Genomic DNA, 25,866 nt, shown 5'->3' on the forward strand with positions numbered 1-25,866 from the left:
TATCTCTTTCTGTTATCCAAGTCACTAGTGCTCTGCCTAAAAAAATGACTAAGTATTCCTCGTGGAATATGAAGCACTAGGTGATGTTGCCATGATTGGATTGTCCTGATGGAGATCTTAATGTGAGTTTTGTGTTGTGTATGAGAGAGACTTACTAACTTCACCATTAAAACATGAAGACAAAGGGAATTGCATCTGCACTAGGACACAATTAGGCAATAATCTCTTCTGTAACAAAACCAGACTAAAGTTATTCCACCACATTCCCAAAACTCCTCAATTAATTAGGCTTTTCCTTAATTTTCTGTGCCCTTATTTTCTCTTTTTTAACAATAGTCATAAGAATCACACCTCACTCATAGGGATTGGCCAAGGATTGAGTTAATACATGTAAAGCATTGAGAACAGTACCTGGAGGGTAGTAAATGTTCAGTAAAAATGTTTTCACACATTCTCCACTCTGCTTTTATAGGAAATGAAAATGGTTTGGAAAATTTTTTAATCAAAAGTATATATTTGAATATAATTTTCATTAAATATGCTCCTGCATATTTAATGCAAGAGCATATTCTTTATTTCTTCAACTTTTACTTTAAGTCCTGGGGTACATGTGCAGGATGTGCAGGTTTATTACATAGGTAAACGTGTGGCATGGTGGCTTACTGCACCTATGAACCCATCACCTTGGTATTAAGCCCAGCACCCAGTAGCTATTTTTCCTGATGCATTCCCTCCCCCAACTCCTCCCCCAACAGGCCCAGTGTGTGTTGCCCTGCCCGACGTGTCCATGTGTTCTCATCATTCAGCTCCCACTTATAAGTGAGAACACGTGCTGTTTGGTTTTCTTTTCTTGCGTTAGTTTCCTGATGATAACGGCTTCTAGCTCCATCCATGTTTCTGCAAAGGACATGATTTCATTCCTTTTTTTTTTTTTTTCTTTTTTTTGAGACGGAGTCACGCTCTGTCGCCCAGGCTGGAGTGCAGTGGCATGATCTCGGCTCACTGCAAGCTCTGCCTCCCGGGCTCATGCCATTCTCCTGCCTCAGCCTCCCGAGTAGCTGGTACTGCAAGCGCCCGCCACCACGCCTGGCTAATTTTTTTTGTATTTTTAGTAGAGACGGGGTTTCACCGTGTTAGCCAGGATGGTCTCGATCTCCTGACCTCGTGATCCACCTGCCTCGGCCTCCCAAAGTGCTGGGATTACAGGCGTGAGCCACCGCACCCGGCCGATCTCATTCCTTTTTATGGCTGCATAGTATTCCGTGGTGTATATGTACTACATTTTCTTTATCCAGTCTATCATTGATGGGCATTTGGGTTGATTCCACATCTTTGCTATTGTGAATAGTGCTGCAATGAACATACACGTGCATGTATCTTTATAATAGAATGATTTATATTTCTCTGGGTATGTACCCAGTAATGGGATTGCTGGATCAAATGATATTTCTGCCTCTAGATCTTTCAGGAATCACCACACTGTCATCCACATGGTTGAAGTAATTTACACTCCCACCAACAGTGTAAAAGCAGTCCTTTTTCTCCACAGCCTTGCCAGCATCTGTAGTTTTTTGACGTTTTAGTAATCGCCATTCTGACTGGCATGAGATGTTATCTCATTGTGGTTTCGAGTTGCATTTCTCTAATGATCAGTGATGTTGAGCTTTTTTTCATATTTTTGTTGCCCGCGTGAATATCTTCTTTTGAGACGTGTCTGTTCATGTCCTTTGCCCACTTTTTAATGGGGTTGTTTGGTTTTCTTTTGTAAATTTGTTTAAGTTTCTTGTAGACTCTGGATAGTAGACCTTTGTCAGATGGGCAGATTGCAAAAGTTTTCTCCCATTCTGTAGGCTGTCTATTCACTCTGATGATAGTTTATTTTGCTATGCATATGCTCTTTAGTTTAATTAGATCCCATTTGTCAACTTTTGCTTTTGTTGCCATTGCTTTTGGCATTTTTGTCATGAAATCTTTGCCGGTGCCTATGTCCTGAATAGTATTGCCTATTTTTTTTTCTAGGGTTTGTATAGTTTTGTGTTTTACATTTAAGTCTTTAATCCATCTTGAGTAAATTTTTGTATAAGGTGTAAGGAAGGAGCCCAGTTTCAAATTTTGCATACAGCTAGCCAGTTCTCCCAGCACCATTAATTAAATAGGGAATCCTGTCCCCATTGCTTGTTTTTGTCAGGTTTGTCGAAGATCAGATGGTTATCACCGTGTGATCTTATTTCCGAGTTCTCTATTCTGTTCCATTGGTCCATGTATCTGTTTTTCTGCCAGCACCATGCTGCTTTGGTTACTGTAGCCCTGTAGTATAGTTTGAAGTTAGGTAGCGTGATGCCTCCAGCTTTGTTCTTATTGCTTAGGATTGTCTTGGCTATTCTGGCTCTTTTTTCGTTCCGTATGCATTTTAAAATAGCTCCTTCTAACTTGGTGAAGAATATCAATGATAGTTTAATGGAAATAGCATTGAATTTCTAAATTACTTTGGGCAGTATGGCCATTTTCACAATATTGATTCTTCCTATCCATGAGCATGGAATGTTTTTCCATTCATTTATTTACTCTCTGATTTCCTTGAGCAGTGGTTTGTAGTTCTCTCTGAAGAGGTCTTTCACTTCCCTTGTTAGCCATATTCCTAGGTAATTTATTCTTTTTGTAGGAATTGTTAATGGGAGTTCATTCATGATTTGTCTCTCTGCTTGCCTGTTTTTGGTGTAGAGGAATGCTAGCAATTTTTGCACATGGATTTTGTATCCCGAGACTTTGCTGAAATTGCTTATCAGCTTAAGAAGCTTTTGGGCTGAGACAATGGGATTTTCTAGATATAGGGTCATGTCATCTGCAAACAAAGGTAATTTGACTTCCTGTCTCCCTTTTTGAATACTCTTTATTTCTTTGTCTTGCCCGATTCCCCTGGACAGAACGTGTAATACTATGTTGAATAGGCGAGGTGAGGGAGGGCATCCTTGTTTTGTGCCAGTTTCAAGGGTAATGCTTCCAGGTTTTTCCCATTCAGTATGATATTGGCTGTGGGTTTGTCATATATGGCTCTTATTATTTTGAGGTATGTTCCTTCAATACCTGGTTTATTGAGAGCTTTTAATATAAGGGGATGTTGAATTTTATCAAAGGCCTTTTCCGCGTCTATTGAGATAAGCGTGTGGTTTTTGTCTTTAGTTCTGTTTATATGATGAATTACATTCATTGATTGGCCTATTCTGAAACGACCTTGCATCCCGGGGATGAAGCCAACTTGATCATGGGGGATAAGCTTTTTGATGTGCTGCTGGATTCAGTTTTCCGGTATTTTATTGAGGATTTTGCATCGATGTTCATCAGGAATACTGGCCTGAAGTTTTTTTTTGTTGTATCTCTGCCAGGTTTGGGTATCAGGGTGATGCTGGTCTCATAAAATGAGTTAGGTAGGAGTCCCTCCTTTTTAATTTTTTGGAATAGTTTCAGTAGTAATATTACCAGCTCTTCTTGGTACCTCTAGTAGGCAGGAACATATTCTTGGGTTATCCTTTGATGAAAACAGCTTTTAGTTAACATACATACTATACCCTTCATTTTCATGTTTTATTTACCACTAACATTGTAAAGCACGCCCTACCCCTGCCTGATTCCAAGATCAACATATCGGAATCTCCATAAGGTTGGAGGTGGGAAAATTTATCTTTTCAATCTATCCTACCCTTCATTATCTATATGTATCATCTAATAAAGTATTAATGAGTATTGGTTAATAACTAACTTTAAAGCACTAAAAGAGGCCTGGTGTGGTGGCTCGCACCTGTAATCCCAGCACTTTGGGAGGCCGAGGTGGGAGGATCAGGAGGTCAGGAGATCAAGACCATCCTGGCTAACACGGTGAAACCCCGTCTCTACTAAAAATACAAAATAGCCGGGCGTGGTGGCGGGTGCCTGTAGTCCCAGGAACTCGGGAGGCAGAGGCAGTAGAATGGCGTGACTCGGGGAAGCAGAGCTTGCAGTGAGCCGAGATCATGCAATTGCAATCCAGCCTGGGCGACAGAGCAAGACTCCGTCTAAAAAAAAAAAAAAAAAAAAAAGCACTAAAAGATAAAAAAGGTATTTCTTTTTTTTTCTCCCCTAACAAGGGCTGAGACAAAATGATGTGTACTTCATGAGAGAGATAACCATATGTTTATACCTTTGGATGATGAAAGCCACTCATTCCCCAAGCATTCTGATTTATCATGACTGTACCATGTTTGACTTTGGATAACACCTTGTATTTTACCTTCCCTTGTTTCACTGAGACTTGATTAAAATTAGCTTGCCTTTTCTGAGAGCATCGTGTATGTTCAGGGATGAGAAATCTTTGACCTGTGACTAAAACTTACATTAATGATATAAATGCATGGCTGTGTATGCATATGAAGACTGTGACTTTGCAGTGGTTGGATTTGTCTTTAATGGAATATGTTCACTGATGTTTTTCAGCAAATGAGGAGTGATGAAGTAAATCTGGTTGCAACAGGGCATCAAAGCAAAAAGAAGCATTCCAGAAAATCCAAGAGACACTCTTCATCTAAGAGAAGGAAGAGTATGTCCTCGTGGTTAGACAAACAGGAAGGTGAGGGGGAATCCAATCTTTGGGCCTCAACCATGTCAAAGGACATTTGTAGTCATGTCCTTGAGGGATGAACAGATACGAGCACATTTGCAAGTGGAAGGGCAAGGTTCTAATTAGGTGCAACAATTTGGAGTTGTTGCAAGCGTTAGATGAATGAAGCAGGTTCCTGAGGCAGAAGGAGATGGTGGGCTCAACAAGAGGATGGGTCTGCTCACTTTCTGCCTGTCCTCACATTCCGCTCTAACCCAGTGTGGTCTGGCTTCTTAGTGTACTCCAATGAAACTACTATCATCAAGGTCACCAGTGTTTGCTACACTTTGGCGTTAATGTCTCAGCAGCATGCGACACAGTTGTTTACTCCCTCCTGCACGGAAAGCTTCTTGGGTCCCCAGACACCTGGATTTCTTACCCTGTTACTAGAGACTCATTTTCCTTCTCTTTTTTGTTTTTCTCCTCTCCCTTCCCACCTCTAAATATTTCGGAGCCCCAAAGCTTAATCCTAGACTCTCTTCTCTTCAATATACTATCTCCTTAGGCGATGCCATGCTGTCTTAGAATTTTAAATGATTCACACTATAAGAATTCTCACCATTATACTTCTACACTACAACTTGCTCCTGAAATCCAGACTCAAATACGACTACACTCGCGGTATCTTTACTGGGTGTCTAATAGGCATGTAAAATTCAACTGACTCTACATGCTCAAATTTCTGACCTCCCTCTCTCCAAAAATACTCTACTTTTATCTTTCACTATTTCAATTAAAGATACTGTCCATTAGGTGAAACATCCACAAAGGTGTAACAACCAGCTGTTCACAGGTATGGGGGATTGAGGAATCCTGGTTTTTACAGTTTGCAGCTATCCATCGGGCAAATAATCCCACCATGGCCTAGTTCAAGCTGTCAACATAAGGTCACTGAACCAGATTCAGGAAGAGTTGGCAGCACTCAGCTCTCATGGTCGGTTGCCTAACACCTCCTGAACACCCCTGGTGTACTTTTACTTAGCAGTTCTAGTCAAAATACTTAAAGTCACTTATGAGTTATCTCATGATTCTTTTATTACTCTCTCATTTCCCATTTCTTAGCAAGTCCAGCAGTAGATGCCCAGTATAAATTCTGCATCCAACCATTTCTCTCTATGCCTCCAGTGCACGCTGCCGTGATCTGTCTCCAGGCTAGTACAATGCCTTCTTAGCTCTGTGTTTCTAATCTTCGCTCATCTATCGCATACTCTCTAACCCTGTGGCTAGATAATTATTTCAGCACGTAAATCACATCATGCCATGTCCCTCCTGAAAACCCATCCTCATCTCTCCTAAGCACTCAGAACAGACCCTGAACCGGCTTTGGTCTCCAAGCCTCTGCACGGCCTGGCCTCTGTCACCCTCTCCTAACATGGGTCCCATCCATTTCCTCCTGGCTCTCTCTGCCTCTGTCCTTCACCTCTGTAGTGCCCGGTCCATCCCCACTCCATTCCCTACCCTTGGCCTCACTGCAGCCTGGAACTCTCCCTCTGCCTCTGCACAGGAGGCTCTGCTTCTTTCTCCAAGCCCTGCCCAATGGCACTTCTTCAGAAGCCTCTGCCAAACCAGCTGCAGCCCCGGGGGCTCCCTCTGCTGCTGTCTCCCACAGGCCTGTGGACTGCTTTTCCAACACCAGCCCAATGCTGCTTGTTTCATTTGCTCATTGTGCATGTACTGTCTGACTGCCCCATGAGGATGTGAGCTCCACAAGGGCAGGGAACGTTGCTCCCTGGGCTGTTTACTGCTGATCCCTGGGTCCTGGCATGCTGCCTGCCACAGATGATGAATAAATGAAAGAGGCGACAGACCTGGAGTGAAAAGAAAGTCACTTTTTCTAGATAGAAGGGGAGGATCTGTAGAATCATATAAAAATACAGATGTGTGATGATGGAGTGGAGATAAGAGTGTTCAACTCCAATAGCCACGTGTATTTTCTCAGAGTATTTGGGGTAGAAAGGAGGCAGGTTAAGGAGGGCTCACTTAGTCTGGCTTCCTGCTGTGCACAGCATGGCATTTATAGGTGAACTATACAAATAATATCAAGTGAGAATTGTCTAAAGGGCAGCAAGATGATACAAAATGACGAATACAAAAACTTGTGAATGTTTATTCTGCTGTCGTACTTCTTTACTGCATATATTCATTATGCCAAGAGGTAAAAAGGTAGTTTTATTGTATTATCTGACCTGATCTCTGTCACAAGATCTGAGATTTCCACGTGGTAAATCCTTCTGTTTCATGAAATAAATAATTCTTTAGAACCTGATTAATACATAGCTGTCCCTCTGGGGGAGGATGGGACAAAACACACCTATCTTGCAGCTCAACCTCTTCATTTGGTTTCCAGCTGCTAGCATCACTCACAATGTCGATGAAGAGAAGGTAAAAAATGGCCAATCTGCACACAATAATGTCATTGCAACTGTTCCATCAGTGCTTATTAGTATGGCAGCAGCTGGTATTTCATCCATGAGTACCAGGGACCAGTGTAAATTTGCTCACTTGTTATACTGTCCTACGAGGATTCCACTACGCACCATATATGCATAGTGTCGTGAGGGAAGAAGGTAATTTTGTTGTATTATCTTTTCTGGCCTCAATTTTAGGGTTCTCAGATTGCTACCTGGTGTATCCTTCTTCTTTATGAGATAATTTCCTAGATACTGAGCATCAGTGGGGCATGCCTGTGCCATTGACATAATGCACTTACCTCACAGCTCAACCACTTCATTTGGTTTCCAGATGCTGCAGTCACTCACAGCATTCGTGAAGAGAGGATAAATAACGGCCAACCAGCAGCTGATAACGTCTTGTCAACTGCTCCACCATGGCCTGGTAATATGGCAGCAGCAGGAATTTCATCCATAAGTATGAGAGATCTGTGTATGTCTACTTATTAATTGTACTGTCCTATTTGGTTTCCATAAGCAGGCATATTTTCATGAATTATAGAAGGTGGTTTTGTTGTATATTCTTTCCTAGCCTCAATTTGAGGGGTATCAGATGGCCAGCTGGCATATCCTCCCCTGCTTTTTTAGACAATTTCCTAGAAATTGAACACAGAGGAATATACCTGTGGGGTTGACATAATGCACTTACCTCACAGCTCAACCTCTTCACTTGGTTTCCACACGCTACTGTCAATCACAGTGTCCATGAGGAGGGGATGGAAAATGGTCAACCCCAATGAGATAATGTCATGTCAAATGTTCTATCAGGGCTTATTAATATGACAGGAGCTGGTATTCCAGCGATGAGTACCAGGGATCTGTGTGTGTTTGTTTATTAGTTGTAGTGTCCTCCTTGGTTTCCATATGCATGCGTAATGTCATGAAGGGAAGAAGGTGGTTTTGTTGAATTATCTTTCGTGACCTCAACTTAAGTGGACTCAAATCATTATATGATGTATTCTCCTGCATTAGGGGATAATTTCCTAGAAACCGAGCATCAGTGGGATATACTGGTGCAATTGTCATAATGCACATACCTCACAACTCAACCTGTTCCATCGGTTTCCAGATGCTACCATCGCTCACAATATCCGTGAAGAGAGGATGGAAAATGGCCAATCTCGAACTGATAAAGTCTTGTCAACTGCTCCACCACAGCTTGTTCATATGGCTGCAGCTGGTATTCCATCCATGAGTACCAGGGATCTGCGTATGTCTGCTAATTAGTTGTACTGTCATACTTGTTTTCCATAAGCATGGATATTTTCATGAAAGGTGGAAGTCACTTTTGTTGCATATACTTTCCTAGTCTCAATTTGAGGGGTCTCAGATGGCCACCTGGCATATCCTCCCCTGATTTCTTAGATAATTTCCTAGAAACTGAGCATCAGAGGGATATACCTGTTGGGCTGACATAGTGGACTTACCTCACAGTTCAAACTCTTCGTTTGTTTTCCAGATTCAACTGTTACTCACACTATCTGTGAAGAGAAGATAAAAAATGAACAAATGGCACCTGATAAATTCTTGTCTACTATTACAGCGGGGCTTATGAATTTCACAGGGGCTGGTATTCCACCCCTGAGTACCAGGGATCAGTGTGTGTTTACTAGTTGTACTGACCTACTTGTTTTTCGTACGCATGCAGTGTCATGCAGGGAAGAAGGTGGTTTTGTTTTATTATCTTTTCTGGCCTAAAATTCAGGGGTCTCAAATCACCACCTGATATGTCCTCCTGGTTTATGGGATAATTTCCTAGAAACTGAGCGTCAGAGGGATATACCTGTGGCACTGACGTAATGCACTTACCTCACAGCTTGAACTCTTCATTTGGTTTCCAGATTCTACCGTCACTCACAATATCCATGAAGAGAGAATGGAAAATGGCCAACCCCAACCTGATAACGTCTTGTCAACTGGTCCCACAGGGCTTATTAATATGGCAGCAACTCCTATTCCAGCCATGAGTGCCAGAGATCTCTGTATGTCCACTTATAAATTGTACTGTCTTACTTGGTTTTCATATGCATACATAGTGCCATGAAGGGAGTAAGGTGGTTTTGTTGTGTTATCGTTTCTGGCCTAAATCTGAGGGGTCTCACATCACCACCTGATATATCCTACTGCTTTATGAAATAATTTCATAGAAACTGAGCACCAGAGGGATATACTTGTGAGTTGGCATAATGCACTTACCTCACAGCTCAACCTCTTCCTTTGGTTTCCAGATGCTACAGTCACTCACAATGTCTGTGAACAGAAGATGGAAAATGTCCAACCAGCACCTGATAACGTGTTGTTGACTCTTCGACCACGGCGTATTAATATGACAGACACTGGTATTTCACCCATGAGTACCAGGGATCCATGTAAGTTTGTTTATTTGTATTACTGTCCTACTTGGTTTCCATATGCATGCATAGTGTCAAAAAGCATACAAGGTGGTTTTGTTGTATTGTCTTTCCTGGTATTTCACCCATGAGTACCAGGGATCCATGTAAGTTTGTTTATTTGTATTACTGTCCTACTTGGTTTCCATATGCATGCATAGTGTCAAAAAGCATACAAGGTGGTTTTGTTGTATTGTCTTTCCTGGCCTCAATTTCAGGGGTCTCGTATGGCAACCTGGTATATCCTCCTGTTTATGAGATAATTTCCTAGAAACTGAGCATCAGAGGGATATACCTGTGGGGTTACCATAATACACTTACCTAACAGCTCAGCCTCTTCATTTGGTTTCCAGATGCTACCATCACTTACAATGTCCCTGAGGAGAAGATGGAAAAGGGCCAACCCCAACCCCAACCTGATAACATCTTGTCAACTGCTTCAACAGGGCTTATTAATGTGGCAGGAGCTGGTACTCCAGCCATCAGCACCAATGGCCTGTGTATGTTTGCTTGTTAATTGGATTATCCTGCTTGGTTTCCATATACGTGCATATTGTCATGAAGGGGAGATGGAGGTTTTGTTGTATCATCTATCTTGAGCTCAATTTGAGGGATCTCAGATCACCACCTGTCATGTCCTCCGGCTTTATGCAATAATTTCTTAGAAGCTGAGCATCATAGGGATATACCTGTGGGGCTGACATAATGCACTTACTCACAGCTCAACCTCTTCATTTGTTTTCCAGATTCCACCGTCCCTCACAATGTCTGTGAAGAGAAGATGGAAAATGACCAACCGCAACCTAATAACGTATTGTCAACTGTTCAACCAGTGATTATTTATTTGACAGCAACTGGTATTCCGGGCATGAATACCAGGGATCAGTGTATGTTTGTTTACTAGTTGTAGTGTCCTAGTTGGTTTACATATGAATGCACAGTGTCATAAAGGGAAGGAGGTTGTTTTATTGGATTCTCTTTCATGAGCTCAATCTGAGGTGTCTCAGATCATCACTTGCTGTATCCTCCTGCTTTATGAGTTAATTTCCTAGACCCTGAGCATCAGAGGGATATACCTGTAGGGCTGACATAATACACTTAGCTCAGAGCTCAAGCTTTTCATTTGGTTTCCAGATGCTACCATCACTCACAATGTCTGTGAAGAGAGAGTGGTAAATAACCAACCACTACCTAGTAACGCCTTGTCAACTGTTCTACCAGGGCTTGCTTATTTGGCAACAGCTGATATGCCAGCCATGAGTACCAGGGATCAGCGTAAGTTTGTTTACTAGTTGTGGTGTCCTACTTGGTTTCCATATGCATGCATATTGTCATCAAGGGAAGAAGACGGTATTGTTGTATTATGTTTTCTGGCCTCGATTTTAGGGTTTTCAGTTGCTCCCTGGTATATCCTAGTTCCTTAGGAGATAAATTCCTAGATAGTGAGCATCAGAGGGGGTATTCCTGTGGGATTGACATACTGCACTTACCTCACAGCTCATCAACTACATTTGGTTTCCAGATGCTACCATCATTCACAATCTGCGTGAAGAGAAGAAAGATAACAGCCAACCAACCCCTGATAACGTCTTGTCAGCTGTTACACCAGAGCTTATTAACTTGGCAAGAGCTGGTATTCCACCCATGAGTACCAGGGATCAGTGTATGTTTGTTTACTAGTTGTACTATCCTACTTGGTTTCCATATGAATGCAGTATCATAAATGGAAGAATGTGGTTTTATTGTATTGTCTTTCGTGAGTTGAATTTGTGGGGTCTCAGATCGCTGCCTGGTATATCCTCCTGCTTTATGTGATAAATTCCTAGAAACTGAGCATCAGAGGGATATATACATGTGTGCTTGGCATAATGCACTTAACTCACAGCTCGACCTCTTTATTTGGTTTCTAGATGCTACCGTCAATCACCATGTCCATGAAGCAAGGATGGAAAATGGCCAACGAAAACAGGATAACGTCTTGTCAAATTTTCTATCCGGGCTTATTAATATGGCAGGAGCTAGTATTCCAGCAATGAGTTCCAGGGATCTGTGTATGTGTGTTTTTTAGTTATACCATCCTCCTTGATTTCCATATGCATGCATAGTGTCATGAAGGGAAGAAGGTTGTTTTGTGAATTATCTTTCCTGGCCTCAATTTGAGGGGCCTCAGATCATCATATGATGTATTATCCTGCTTTATGGGATAGTTTTCTAAAAACTCATCATCAGTGGGATATATCGGTGGGGTTGACATAATGCACGTACCTCACAGCTTGACCTCTCCCTTTGGTTTCCAGATGCTACCATTACTCACAGTGTTCGTGAAGAGAAGATGGAAAGTGGCAAACCCCAAACTGATAAGATCATATCAAATGTTGCACCACAGCTTGGTCATATGGCTTCAGGTGGTATTCCATCCATGACTACCAAGGATCTGTGTATGTCTGTTAATTAGTTGTACTGTCATACTTGGTTTACATATGCATGCATATTTTCATGAAGGGTAGATGTGGTTTTGTAGTATATTCTTTCCTAACCTCAATTTGAGGGATCTCAGTTGTCCACATGGCATATCCTCCCCAGCTTTCTTAGATAATTTCCTAGAAACTGGGTATCAGAGGAATATATCTGTAGGGCTGACATAATGCACTTACCTCACAGCTCAACCTCTTCATGTGGTTTCCAGATTTTACCATCACTCACAATGACTGTGAAGAAAAGATTAAAAATTAGCAAAGAGCACCTGATACATTACTGTCAACTGTTACAGCAGGGCTTATGAATGTCACAGGGGCTGGTATTCCACCCCTGAGTACCAGGGATCAGTGTATGTTTGTTTACTAGTCGTACTGTCCTACTTGACTTCCATACGCATGCAGTGTCATGCAGGGAAGAAGGTGGTTTTTTTGCATGATCGTTTCTGGACTAAATTTGAGGGGTCTCAGATCACCACCTGTTATAGCCTCCTGTGTTACGGAACAAGTTCTTACAAACTGAACATCAGAGGGATATACCTGTGGTATTGACATAATGCACTTACGTCACAAGTCAACCTCTTTATTTGGTTTCCAGATGCTACCGTCACTCAAAATGTCCATGAAGAGAGGATGGAAAATAACCAACCACAACCTAGTTATGACTTGTCAACTGTTCTACCAGGACTTACTTATTTGACAGCAGCTGGTATTCCGGCCATGAGTACCAGGGATCAGTGTATGTTTGCTTATTCAGTTGTACTGTCCTACTTGGTTTTCATATGCATGCCTAGTGTCATGAATAGGAGAAGGTGGTTTTGTTGTATTATCTTTCATGAGTTCAATTTGAGTGTTCTCAGATGGCCATCTGGCATATCCTCTCCGGCTTTACGGTATACTTTTCTAGAAGCTGAGCATCAGGAAGATATACCCGTGGGGTTGACATAATGCACTTAACTCAAAACTTAACCTCTTTATTTCTGTTCCAGATGCTACCGTCACTCACAATGTCCATGAAGAGAAGATTAAAAATGGCCAAGCAGCATCCGATAATGTCTTCTCGACTGTTCCACCAGCACTTATTAATATGGCAGCAACTGGTGTTTCATCCATGAGTACCAGGGATCAGTGTAAGTTTATTCACTTGTTGTACTGTCATACTTGGTTTCCATATGCATGCATAGTGTCATGAGGGAAGAATGTAGTTTTGTTGTATTACCTTTTCAGGCCTCAATTTTAGGGTTCTCAGATTGCTACCTGGTATATCCTCCTTCTTAATGAGATAATTTCCTAGATACTGAGCATCAGAGGGGTATGCCTGTGCGGTTGACATAATGCACTTACCTCACAGCCCAACCTCTTCTTTTGTTTCCAGATGCTGCAGTCACTCACAACATCCGTGAAGAGAAGATAAATAACAGCCAACCAGCACCTGGTAACATCTTGTCAACTGCTCCTCCATGGCTTCGTCATATGGCAGCAGCTGGAATTTCATCCACGATTACCAGGGATCTGTGTATGTCTGCTTATTAGTTGTGCTGTCCTACTTGGTTTCCCTAAGCAGGCATATTTTCATGAATGGTAGAAGGTAATTTTGTTGTATATTCTTTCCTAGCCTCAGTTTGAGGGGTATCATATGTCCACCTGGCATATCCTTGCCTTCTTTCATTGATAACTTCCTAGAAACTGAGCATCTGAGAGATATACCTATGGGGTTGACATAATGCACTTACCTCACGGCTCAATCTCTTCATTTGGTTTCCAAATGCAACCGTTACTCACCATGTCTGTGGAGAGAAGATAAAAAACGGCCAACCAGCATCTCATAACTTCTTGTTAACCCCTCCATCAGGGCTTATTAATATAGCAGGAGCTAACATCCCAGCCATGAGTACCAGGGATCTGTGTATGTTTTCTTATAAGTTGTACTTTCCTACTTGATTTCCATATGCATGCATAGTGTCATCAAGGGAAGAAGGTGGTTTTGCGGTATTACTTTTGCTTGCCTCAATTTCAGGGTCTCTGATTGCCACCTGGTGTATCCTCCTGCTGTATGGGGTAACGTCCTGGAAACTGAGCATCAGCAGGATATCCCTGTGGGGTTGTCATTATGCACTTACTTCACAGCTCAACCTCTTCATTTTGTTTCCAGATGTCACCACCACTCACAGTGTCCATGAGGAGATGACAAATGGCCAACAGGCACCTGATAACTCCTTGTCAACGGTTCCACCTGGTTGTATTAATCTGTCAGGAGCTGGTATTTCATGCAGAAGTACCAGGGATCTGTGTATGTTTGTGTATTGGTTGTACTGTCCTACTTGGTTTCCATATGCATGCATAGTGTCCTGCAGGGAAGAAGGTGGTTTTGTTGTATTATCTTACTCGAACTTAGTTTGAGGGGTCTTGGATCACCACCTGGTGTATCCTCTTGCTTCATGAGATAACTCCCTAGAAACTGGGCATCAGAGGGATATACTGTGGGGGTGACCTAATGCACTTATCTCACAGCTCAATTTTTTCATTTGGATTCCAGATGCTACTGTCATTCACGATATCCAGGAGGAGGAGATGGAAAATGATCAAACCCCTCCTGATGGCTTCCTGTCAAATTCTGATTCACCAGAGCTGATAAATATGACAGGACATCGTATGCCACCCAATGCATTGGATTCTTTCTCTCACGACTTCACAAGTCTCAGCAAAGATGAGCTGCTTTACAAACCTGATAGTAATGAATTTGCGGTAGGCACCAAAAACTACAGTGTCTCTGCAGGTGACCCACCAGTTACAGCAATGTCTTCGGTGGAAACTGTGCCAAATACACCACAAATATCTCCTGCCATGGCAAAGAAAATTAATGATGATATAAAATATCAATTAATGAAAGAAGTTCGAAGGTTTGGGCAAAGTAAGTACTGCAAGAATGTCTATCAATGAAAGCATGAGAAGTGTCTCATTCTATGATTTAGAACAGAATTGAGCTGCCTCTTGAGCTCATTGTTTGGCTGAATTGGATCTATATATAATTTAGCATGGCTTTACTTTAATTTCACTGAAAATTGCTAATATGTCTGCTTAAGTGTTTTGTTTTCCTTTGTTAGTGTTCACAATAGTTTCCTTAGTAATATACAGATGTCGTGATTTAAGCATTCAAAACACAAACACTATGTAACATTGTAGCCCATGAAAAATGTATACTGTGGTAGTGGATGCACTAAGATTGAGGTATATTTCATTTTTGTAATTGTAGAAATACTAATTTTTAAAATATCTTCAGATTATGAAAGAATTTTCATTTTGCTTGAAGAGGTACAAGGATCTATGAAAGTCAAGAGACAATTTGTTGAATTTACCATCAAGGAAGCAGCAAGGTGAGTGCAAAAAGGAACTGTGCTATTGTTTTAAGCACTTGCGCCCAATTTGGGACAGGGGCAGGAAAAAATCATGGTTTGTTCCTCCTAATCCCTGGCCCTCAATCATAGTTCATGCTATTTCCACAGGCATTTAGGTTGATACTATCTTATTCTAACACTTTCTTCCAATACCATGGAGGCTTCCAAATTTATCAAAATCTGGGAGTGTATGTGGGCCCTCAGTTGACTCACTTTGTATTTTTCTAGTTTGTATCTTTCAATGAGGATGCATTTTCTGTTTGCATGTAGATGGTAAATTCTATTTTGTATCCACTCTACCTCTTACATCTCATAGATCCTGTAGGTATCCTCTGGTGAATGGAATACCTCTTTAATTTCAGGTTTAAAAAAGTTGTCTTAATTCAGCAACTCGAGAAGGCGCTTAAAGAAATAGATTCCCACTGCCATCTCAGAAAAGTTAAGCACATGAGAAAAAGATAATTGTGTTAGTGCAAAGACCAAGGAGAAACAAGGACATATGCTGTAGGATGGAACAGGTTATTGCTGAAGCTCCCTATAATCCTGAAACGAAGAGAATTCCCTTCCAGAAGCTACGAAAAAGGGAGCTGTTTAAATTTAATAAATCTCTGTTAGTAAAAGCTGCACTTTTCTTGTTTGTTGGTTTCTTCTTCCACCTGAGGAGGGATATGAGTTAACAACTCACCAAGATATTTAGTATTACAGTCCTGGTTTCTGCAGCACCTCACATTGCTGTAGCTGGTACTTATAACTGCCTTCTTTCACTACCCATTTCTCATTCCCTTTGCCCTGAGATAGTATGTCAGCCAGTCATGGTGCTTGGCCTCGCAGGTTGACTCAAACCTTCATTACTGAACATTCTGGACCATTCGATATCCTGCCTGGATTGGGTTGCTGTAATTTTCCATTAAGTGTAATCGAAAAACATGGGAGGGGCCAGGCGCAGTGGCACCTGCCTGTAATGCCAGCACTTTGGGAGACTGAGGCAGGCAAATCACAAGGTCAGGAGTTCGGGACCAGCCTGGCCAGCATGGTGAAACCCCGTCTCTACTAAAAAAAACCAAAAAATTAGCCGGGCATGGTGGCCCGCGGCTGTAATCCCAGCTACTCAGGAGGCTGAGGCAGGAGAATTGCTTGAACCTGGGAGGTGGAGGTTGCAGTGAGCTGAGATCACGCCACTGCACTCCAGCCTGGGCAACAGAGTGAGACTTCATCTCAAAACAAACAAACAAACAAACAAAATGGGAGGTCTAAGCAGCTCTCTAGACATATCAGACATACTCTTTTTTAGCCCCTGGTGTAGTGCAATTAATCCCCCTTTCATCATCAGGTTCATCACCCCCAGACACTAGATGACCCCCTCCTTTGATTCTGGATGGAAATTGATGAAGACACCAAAATGGCCAGCTGGCAGTATCAATCTGTTCTCAATAGAATCACTGTTGTGTCGCTTGGTGAAAGCATTTCTTCCTTTGGAACTAAGACTTCTAGTTCAGCAGAGCCTAAAGTCAGAAGGATAAGAAGCATTTTTGCTAGTCGATCACTGGGGTGAATAGTGAATAGAGACACTCCCAGTTTTACTTCTTGATTCTAGGACCCATGGATCCTAACTATGGGAGAGAAAGCAAAGTATGCTGGATGCAGATATACTGCAAACACTGCTTCCTAAAAGTAATTTCTCTGACCTGCAAGGTATTGCCACCTAGCTAGCACTGTAACTGAGTTCCACAAGGCCATTCCACTGTTCTGTTGATCCAGTCATTTTAAGATAATGGGGGGCACTTTGGGAGGCTGATGTGGAGTCACAGACCAAGTGGGCAAGACACTACCATCTCTTGAAAAAATGATGGGGGATATGGGGATATACGTAATAAGAACAGTGAATTTCTATGAGCATGGGCCCATCACTGCACTTTTTATATTCTGTGAAGTGAGGGCCTTTTTTCGAGGTGATGCTGTGTGGAATACCATGATGGTAAATAAGGCATTTTTCTAAGTGCACAAATGTTGCTTTTCTCAAAGTACTGTGGGTGGGAAGGAAGATCCATAATCAAAGTAAGTGTCTATTTGAGGAAGAACACAGCCCTGTCCCTTCCATAGTGGAAGTGGTCCAGTGTAATCACCTGCCATCTGGTAGCTGGCTGATAACTCTGCAGGCAGGTGTCATATAAGAGGCTCAGTGTTGCTCTCTGTTTCTGGCAGATTGTACACTCAGCAATGACTATGTTGCAGAATTTTGCTTCTTAGATAAGCTAAAACCAAGTTCTTGTCACACGACCAGGAAAGATTAGGTTCGCGGATGCATTGAAGGGTGAGGAGCGGAATTTATTGGTTGAAAAGAAAAAATAGGAAGGAAAAAAACTCGGCAAAGCGAGAGGGAGTCCTGCTAACAGGACCCCATCTCACATATTGATTCTGGGCCACCACACAGGAACCGAAGAGACCAGGCTCCCCACCGCCACCCCTGCACAAGGTGCAAACTTCCCGTGGCTCCACATCCTTCCCCCAGTACATGTCGCCATTATTAAGAAAGAATCAGTTGGGAAAGGGCGAGCAAACAGTGACGGTTCTCCCTCTGGATCGCAGGTTACATTCGGGACCAGCAGTCTGGTTTTTCAACCTTCAGGCCATTTTAGGCTTGAAGGCAGGTTTCTCCAGGAATCCTTTGCTGTCTCATGTCTTTATTAACTGTAGCCAGGTTGGCCCTGGTGAGTGGAAGTCCATGCTACTGAAGCATAATCTCTATCCCTGGTCACCTTAGCCACTTTGTGAGCCCATGAGGTTGTGACACAAGTGTTGGGGAAAGAGGCTGATTAATATCTAGATAATAGGTAACTTATCCTTCAGATTATTAAAATTCTTCTCTGCTGAGGTTACCCTTTGCTGAGAACTCTCATGAGACCCAAATATCTCATAGGCCTGGCCATCTCTCCTCCACACAGGAGCACTGCTCAAAGTTCTTCCCTCTGAGAGAATTTCCCTTCACCACTGTCCTTCAGGACTATGCAGCTGTCCACTTTTGGCTTTTGTGGCAGGCAGGCATTGTGGACCGACTGAATATTTGTGTCCTCTGAGAAGTCATACGATGAAACCCTGACTCCCAATGGGATGATATTTGGAGGTGGAGCCTTTGGGAAGTAATTAGGTTTAGATGTGGTCATGATATTTGGGTCCCTATGATGAGATTAGTGCCCTTATAATTAGAGAAAAGAGAATTTGTTCTTCCATGCTTCCTCAACATGTGAGGATACAGCAAGGTGGCTGACTACAAGTTAGGAAGAGGACGCTCACCAGAATTTGAGCATGCTGGCACCCTGATCTTTTACTTCTAGCCTCCAGAACCTTGAGAAAGAAATGTCTGGTGATGAAGCCACCCAGTCTGTGGTATTCTGTGATAGTAGCTCGAGCTGACACAGCTGTAGTCTGATTCCCCAGATTCCCATCTCCTGTATACTCAATCAAGCACTAATCCAAATACTGCTATGGTGGGATTTTGCTGGATAATTAAACTCTCAAGTCAGTTGACCTTGAGACATGGAGGTGGTGTGGGTGGGCCAGACCTGGCAGGGGAATCCTTGAAAAGCAGAGCATTTTTCTTACCAAGGAGCAGAAGAAGAGGTAAGAAAGTCAAAGCACAAGAAGGATGTGACACAACAGGCCCGCTTTGAGGATAATGCCGTGCTCCTGAGAAGGTATATGGGGTGGCTCTCGGCGTTTAGAGAAGTCTCTGGATGACAGCCAGCAAAAAAAAATGGGAACCACATTCCTACCACCTCAAGGAACTAGATCTAAATGGGCAATAACCTGAATAAGCTTAGAATTGGATTATTCCACAGTCTCCACATCAGCACCCAGCCGGCCTGACATTTTGAGTTGGCCTTGGGAGACACACAGCAGAGAGGCCGGTTGAGCCTTCCCGGTCTCGATTTGCAGAGCTGTAGATAATAAATGTGTGTTGTTTTAAGCTGCTCAATTTGGGGTAATTTGTTATGTGGCAATAGAAAACTAATACAGGTGCTGCCAGCCCATTATAAAGAAAGAATAGTAAGTAAGCCAGGCCTAGGGATTTTCTGATTGTTTCTTTTTTAGACAACTCTGTTCATAAGGAACCCCCCTCGGAGCCATAGGTGTGGGTTCAGAGAGCTTTTCCTTGTACTAAGCCAAACTCAGAAGTAGCAGATTTTCCAGTCATTAGCAGATAAGTCACAGCAGCACACGCCAATGAGGTACATGTTACCACCATCAGAACCTAAAGAGGCCCACTATTTTTTGTATCCCCTTTGAGTGGTAGGAAGGGTGAGATGTACCAACTTGCTGTTCACCTGATAAGTATGATGTTGACATGCCTCTGAGCGCTTGACCATTAAATATTTCACTAAGTTTAAAGGCCCCTGATTTTCTGTGCGAATTCATACTTAGGTTTTCATGTCAGTATGTTACCAGTGTGTCTAGAGTAGTTGCTAGGTCCTGCCCAATCAGCATAATGTCATCAATGCAAAGTAATGGTGTCACACGGTTGGAGGGAAAGGAGATCAAGATCCCTACGGATTAGTTTGGGACATCAGTTTATGATGCAGGATACTTTCTTGACCCCTTCACAGGACTCATGACAGGGGTGCCGAGCCACTTTGGCACCAGCAGGAGCAAACTCCTTTTCCTCGGGCCCACCGCACACCACCCCTCATGGGAGGGAATACGTAGGCAAGTGAGTGTGGGAACTGGCCAGCTGCTTTGGCACTGGCAGGAGCAAACTCAGTCCAGGCTCTGTGGCAGCATCCAGATAGGAATGCCTGCGACCCCAAGGCCCCAGAGTGCGTGTTACAATGCTCTCCTAGCTCTACCATCCACGGGCAGCAGTGTGTTATCAGCTCAGTGGGACCTTTGCCTCATTGCTTGGGGTGGCTGCCCTCTGTCAGCAAGGGCAAAGGCCCAGTGCGACAGCCTTTTTGGGTACCCACACATGGTGGGTCCCAAATTCTTGTCTGGTGCACAAGAAGAATGAGGCCACACAGATGAATTGAAGGATGGTGAGTGCAGAGAATGTTATTGTGCAATAAAAGCAGCTCGCAGCAGAGAGGGGAGCTGGAAAGCGTATGGGAAGGGCAGGTCGCTCTCCCCTGAAGTCAAGTCGCCTCTCTGCCTCTCTCCTCCGAAGTCAAGTTGCTTCTCCCGGACGTGCAGCCATCATCTCTGAAGTCAAGTCACCTCTCCCTGATGTCCAGCTACTTCTCGTCTCTACTGGCTGAATCTGGAATCTTTATAGGCGTGGGACCGGGAGCAAGGCAGGCTGTAGGTAGTTATGGAAAAGGCAACATTCGATTGGTAAAAAGACATTATTCAGAAAGAACCAATTGACAGAGCGGCCAAACTGGGATAGAAGTTCTCACTTCAGGCTTTTCAGCTTGAAGATGTGGTTTCACCAAGGAACCACCCTTGTCTGCCTAGAGTTTCTCTGCCTCCTGCCTCTATCACTTAGAGAGTTGATATAAGACTGAGGTAGGAAGGAAAAGGGGTTTTGCTGGCCTTGCCAGCTGAAAGCAAACAGTTCCTCATGATCTTTAAAAAACATGTATAGAGTAAAAGGCATTCGCATGATCTGACACACACACACACATATAAATATATGTATGTATATATGCATATATAATGTTAAATACCTATCTAATTTTAAACATCTATCTGTCTACATAAAAGGGAGTTGCCATGTAGAATTGGTCTGATATAGTATTTTTACATGACTATTCCGTCTCTATCAGGCTCTTATCTCACGTATAATACTGGATAAGGGGACAAACATTTCTGGACTTGCCAAACCATATTTTGTGCTTGAAGAATAGAGTGGAAGCACCCAGTGACGGTGCATTCGCTGAAATACTGCCCTTAGTAAGCGGAGAGGCTCTCACCCCAAATACTCGAGGCTCCTGGGTCTGGGCACGGAGCAGCCCTGTGCAGCAGGCAGGCTGGATATTTGGCTTCTTAGACTCTGTTCCAACCCTAGCTGCTTACGACCTGGGATGGGTCTTTTCCTTCTTGGGGTCTCATTTGTATCTCTGGAAAATGACAATCCTGGGATAACTGATCTCTGATGTTCCTTGTGGCCTTGATAGTCCTGTCTGGGTAGATTGCTATCCCTGGCCACAAGAGTGGTGTGTTTCTGTAATTCCTTTATTCAAAGACTTCGAGCTGGTCTCGAACTCCTGACCTCAGGTGTTCCCCCCGCCTTGGACTCCGAAAGTTCTGGGATTACAGGCATGTGCCAACGCACTCGGCCCATAATTTTTTAAAAATCAAAATTAATAGAAAACTTCCACAATGAACAAAACATTGAAATTTAAAATAAAGACAGGATTTGCCCTTGCACTTGCAGAGCCCTGAGAGTCATGCACGTGGAGGGGACATGTGGGTGCCACAGGCCTGTGACTTAAAAACGTCTCACTTGCAATTTTCTGTGATGACCACTGCTTCCTTCTGAGGGAAGCTGGCAATTGTTCTCTTTCTATGCTCATGCAATCCATAGTGCCACAGGGTGGAAAAAAGAAATCGTTTGATTTAATTATAAATATGTCTGTACAATTTTTGAAAATATTCTAAAGAACCCTCAAGTAGGTCATGCAAATTTTATTCATTAAAATATTTGACTTTTCTGAAATGGAATTTCATCAAATAGCAAACATTTTCTGAAATAGTATTCTTTCCCAGGAAAATAGCAATTATCAAAAAAACCTTTATACTTTCTTCACTGAAGACAGTTATGAAAATTACACTGGTGTTCACTTCGTTTTTAAAAAATTAATTTTCAAGAATTTTTGACAGATTTGATAAGCCTGGTGTGAAATTTTTTACGCTTAATAACTATTTTTTATCTTTATATAATTTTTTATGGACACCTGTGTAATGACTACATATTGTAAATCACACAAGTATCCATAATTAATATAAATTACTTGATTATGTATTAGAGAGCACATTTACTCTAAATAGATTGTATTAATTAAAAGTAAATATATTCGTAAATTATACTAAAATTATTTAGACAGTTAAGGCACCAAAGGTAAGTGGTGTAATGTTCAAGAAAGAAGTAAAATGCATGTGGAAATTTATCAAAATTATGGGAGTCATTCAATTATGAGGTTGACTTGAAAAAGTATTGCAGCTGCTGAAAAATGATTTCCTATCATTGACATTATCAGAACACAGTTACCCTCAAATCCACTGAAAACTAAGGAAACTTTTTGACATGGTAAGAAGAAATTGAAGGGGAGTGTTAGATATTTCAGAAACACATAGTCATGAGTTTGGGCTAATAAAACAAAAGGGGCTTTACTAGACAGAATATGGACAAGACCAAGAGCAACATGCAGATTCTAATGTATTCATATGATGACTGGAGATTTTTAAAAAGATGGGTGTGTGGCTGGGCACGGTGTCTCATGCCTGTAACGCCAGCACTTCGGGAAGCTGAGGCAGGAGGATCACTTGAACCCAGGAGTATGAGACCAGCCTGGGCAACATAGCAAGACCCCATCTCTACAAAAGATATGAAAATTAGATGGGTGTGGTGGTGCACACCTGTGGTCCTAGCTACTCAGGAGGCTGAGGTAGGAGGACCATTTGAACTCAGGAGATCAAGGCTGCAGTGAGCTGTCATCCCACTAGTGCATTCCAGCCTGGGCAACAGAGCGAGTCCCTCTCTAAAAAAAAAAAAAAAAAAAGTATATGAGAAAATATGCTAACAACTAACAGAGAGTGGATTCATCCTAACTGGATTGTTTATTCCAAATAATGTTTGTCTTTATCTGGCTCTCTGCAAATATTTTTTAGCAGTAATGTGACAGAATCAGATGTATGAAACTCAAAAAAAGGGAGTTCACAGATTGGAAGAACTGAAATAGAATTTGGAAACATGAGAATTTCCTGTTCCAGCACGATGCTTTTCCAAAATAGAAGTATTATGGTATGTATATACAGACTCATAGCTTAATAGACAATGGTTTGCAGGTGATTAAATCAACAAACGTGGTAGAATATTTTGGAGTGTTGTTGACGGCTATTCTGAGACATTGGTTCTTGTTTTCTTAGTTTAAAAGAATTTAAACAAGAGGCACACAGCAAAGGAGATGCAGCATAGAGAAATTTATTGCCAGGGAAAATGAATATTTTGAAAGTTAGATGCAGAATACACACTGAGAGAGACAGAGAAGATTCAGGGCTGGCTGGTCATAAGGATGAGACAGCATTGATTATTACTGGGGAAACTCCCTTTATGGGAGTCTTACATGATTATTCATGAGGAGGTGGGAAGAACTGTTACTAGTAAGCATGTTCTGGGTGGTCCTCTGGGTCCACATGCCCAGTAGCTACCCATGCTTGTTCATACATCACATGTCTCATTAGCATCTTAAATCTCCACGCAGGGGTGTGTTTTTTACTATTATAATGAGCAAAGGGTCAGTTTGAGGACAGGTGAAATCAAAGTGCACATGTTCTCTACAGAGGAAATTCCCTACTGAAGATAGCTTTGCTTGAATGAGCTTAACTGCAATGTGAATGCTGAGGCTTATTGTGTTGGCTGTACGGTCCCCACGGTTGCTGCGTGCCAAGGACATGGTCACTTCCTTCACTGCCTACCCTGCCTCAATTCCCCCCTAAGAGATCTTAGGGCCTATAATCATATGGGAGGTTGAGGGGCTAGGTCATTTCTTCTGAAGCTGCTTCCTGCTGAGTGGGGTGTTGTCCCTGCCTAACCTGGGCCCTAAAGTCTCTTCCTGCCTGATCTAATGCGGTGTAAACCTTGTTGTTCACGGGACTGGTGGGCAAAGCATAAGATAGCTCATTAGCAGCTCAAGGTTGAAAGCCTTGTGAAACCATCCTGTGGACTTGGAATTGCTGTAAGCAGGAGAGTAAGAAATCAGCATTATAAACAAAGTTGGACCAAAAGTTAAAGTATGTTAATGACCGGCACTATTAAAGGGAGCAAGGCAGACAATAGCTACTGCTTCCTAATTCCCATGGAAGTTCCTAAAGTGTTAATTTCGTTTGATATTAACGAATGATATTTTTAATCAAATATCATTAAATAACGAATGATATTTTTAATATTTTCTTGGACTAAACCAGACTGATTGATGTAAAAAGAGCATTCCTCTTTCAAATACAAACATGTTTCTCTTTGTCCAGCTGTGAGAAGATTTAAGGCTTTTCAGTTTTGTAGGATTATACTGGCGAGGGAGTCCAGCTGTTGTTGAAGTCCAGTGAGGCCCTCTTCCATTTGTTGGAGAGCCACCGTGATCTCCTAAAACAGTTTATGCTGGATTCCCAAGGCTCCACCTCCCATAGCTGACCCTGATAATCCCAATAGAGAGGGCAATACTAAACATAGGGGAATATGGGGTCTTGCTCAGAGGTGAATCTTGCTGTGCTGGTACATGGGGAAAGGGAGAGATGTGTTAGCCCATGCGAAAGTTAGATAAGGGGAAATGTAAGCGATGGAGCATCGCCCCTTCCACAGTGGAGGTAATTGTAGATATGCTGAAGATCCACAAAACCCCAAAATTTTTTATGATGGTGAAATTTCTGCTGCAAAAGTATTTTGCATTAAAGTGGTGAATGCAGTGGAGGTTCTCTAAAAGGGGTCTCCTATTTTCTGGCCTGTAAGTGAAAGGTTTTGTGCAGATAAGTTGGCAATGGTTACTGGGTCTATTAATGAATGGTAGAGTTGGATGGTGGCATTAATAAATTCTTTAAATAAAGTTCCCCCTTTAGGGTTCCACCACAGAACATAGTTATCTTGTGATAGAATATGTTGACAGTCCTTGGCGGATGTATTGAGATAAGGTGAATAGGGGCTTCCCGTGAGAGGATGGCCTCAGCAAAAACTAGAGGTTGTAGTTTGGTTGATAGGAAATAGAGGTGGTGCCAGTCCGAGGACATAATAGAGCAAAAAATTGGTTGTCTGGATGAGGTGTCCATTTATTATTAGTTTAATTCCCGTAGAGGTATTGACTAAAATATGTGACCCAGTGATAAAGGGTCAGCTACACTGACTCTCTTGGAGTTCTATGAAAGTGGCAGAACTGCCATGATTAATGTAAAGGCAGAAGGGGAATTGCTCTGGATAAAAGGTATGTAAGAAAGCATTTTTTCCTTTTGAGATATTTGAACTACTGTTGATAATTAGGAGGAGGAGGAGCTTAAGGAACCCAGGACCTGACCTAATAAAATCCCTTTGTATTGACTGTTGGGCCTGATATCTCCACTCTGTGGGCCAGTGAGTTTGTCCCTGGAGATGTGCTGGGATGCCAGGCCAGTCTTCTCAGGGCCCAGGTCTGGCATATCCCCAACATTTGGTAGTTATGCAAAGTCAACAAGGTTAAGTTTTTTTGTTTTGTTTTTGTTTTTGTTTGTGTGTGTGTTTGTTTTGTTGTGTTTTGTTTTTGTTTTGTTTTGTTTGAGACGGAGTTTCACTCTTGTTGCCCAGGCTGGAGTGCAATGGCACAAACTCACCTCACTGCAACCTCTGCCTCCCGA

General features: G+C 42.3%; 1 protein-coding gene across 8 annotated transcripts in view; it reads left to right on the plus strand.

Moving 5' to 3' along the window:
- LOC129395283 (sarcoma antigen 1) overlaps positions 1–15,965 on the plus strand; it is a 22,711-nt gene extending 6,746 nt beyond the window's left edge. For 3 of the 8 annotated variants that reach the window (XM_055106370.1, XM_055106369.1, XM_055106371.1), the window contains exons 3-20: positions 4,468–4,600; positions 7,373–7,513; positions 8,150–8,290; positions 8,922–9,062; positions 9,309–9,449; positions 9,824–9,970; positions 10,217–10,357; positions 10,605–10,745; positions 10,993–11,133; positions 11,381–11,521; positions 11,768–11,908; positions 12,543–12,683; positions 12,934–13,074; positions 13,320–13,460; positions 14,097–14,234; positions 14,481–14,855; positions 15,225–15,318; positions 15,702–15,965. In XM_055106370.1, the coding sequence (XP_054962345.1) occupies positions 4,468–4,600; positions 7,373–7,513; positions 8,150–8,290; positions 8,922–9,062; positions 9,309–9,449; positions 9,824–9,970; positions 10,217–10,357; positions 10,605–10,745; positions 10,993–11,133; positions 11,381–11,521; positions 11,768–11,908; positions 12,543–12,683; positions 12,934–13,074; positions 13,320–13,460; positions 14,097–14,234; positions 14,481–14,855; positions 15,225–15,318; positions 15,702–15,801 (2,679 nt within the window). In that variant the 3' untranslated portion in view covers positions 15,802–15,965. The remainder of the gene's footprint in view (positions 1–4,467; positions 4,601–7,372; positions 7,514–8,149; positions 8,291–8,921; positions 9,063–9,308; positions 9,450–9,823; positions 9,971–10,216; positions 10,358–10,604; positions 10,746–10,992; positions 11,134–11,380; positions 11,522–11,767; positions 11,909–12,542; positions 12,684–12,933; positions 13,075–13,319; positions 13,461–14,096; positions 14,235–14,480; positions 14,856–15,224; positions 15,319–15,701) is intronic. The other 5 variants (XM_055106373.1, XM_055106372.1, XM_055106375.2 and 2 more) reach the window with 3 other exon arrangements.
- Positions 15,966–25,866: the final 9,901 nt, after the last annotated feature.

Source organism: Pan paniscus, chromosome X (assembly GCF_029289425.2).
Source record: "Pan paniscus chromosome X, NHGRI_mPanPan1-v2.0_pri, whole genome shotgun sequence".
Classification (NCBI taxonomy): Eukaryota; Metazoa; Chordata; class Mammalia; order Primates; family Hominidae; genus Pan; species Pan paniscus.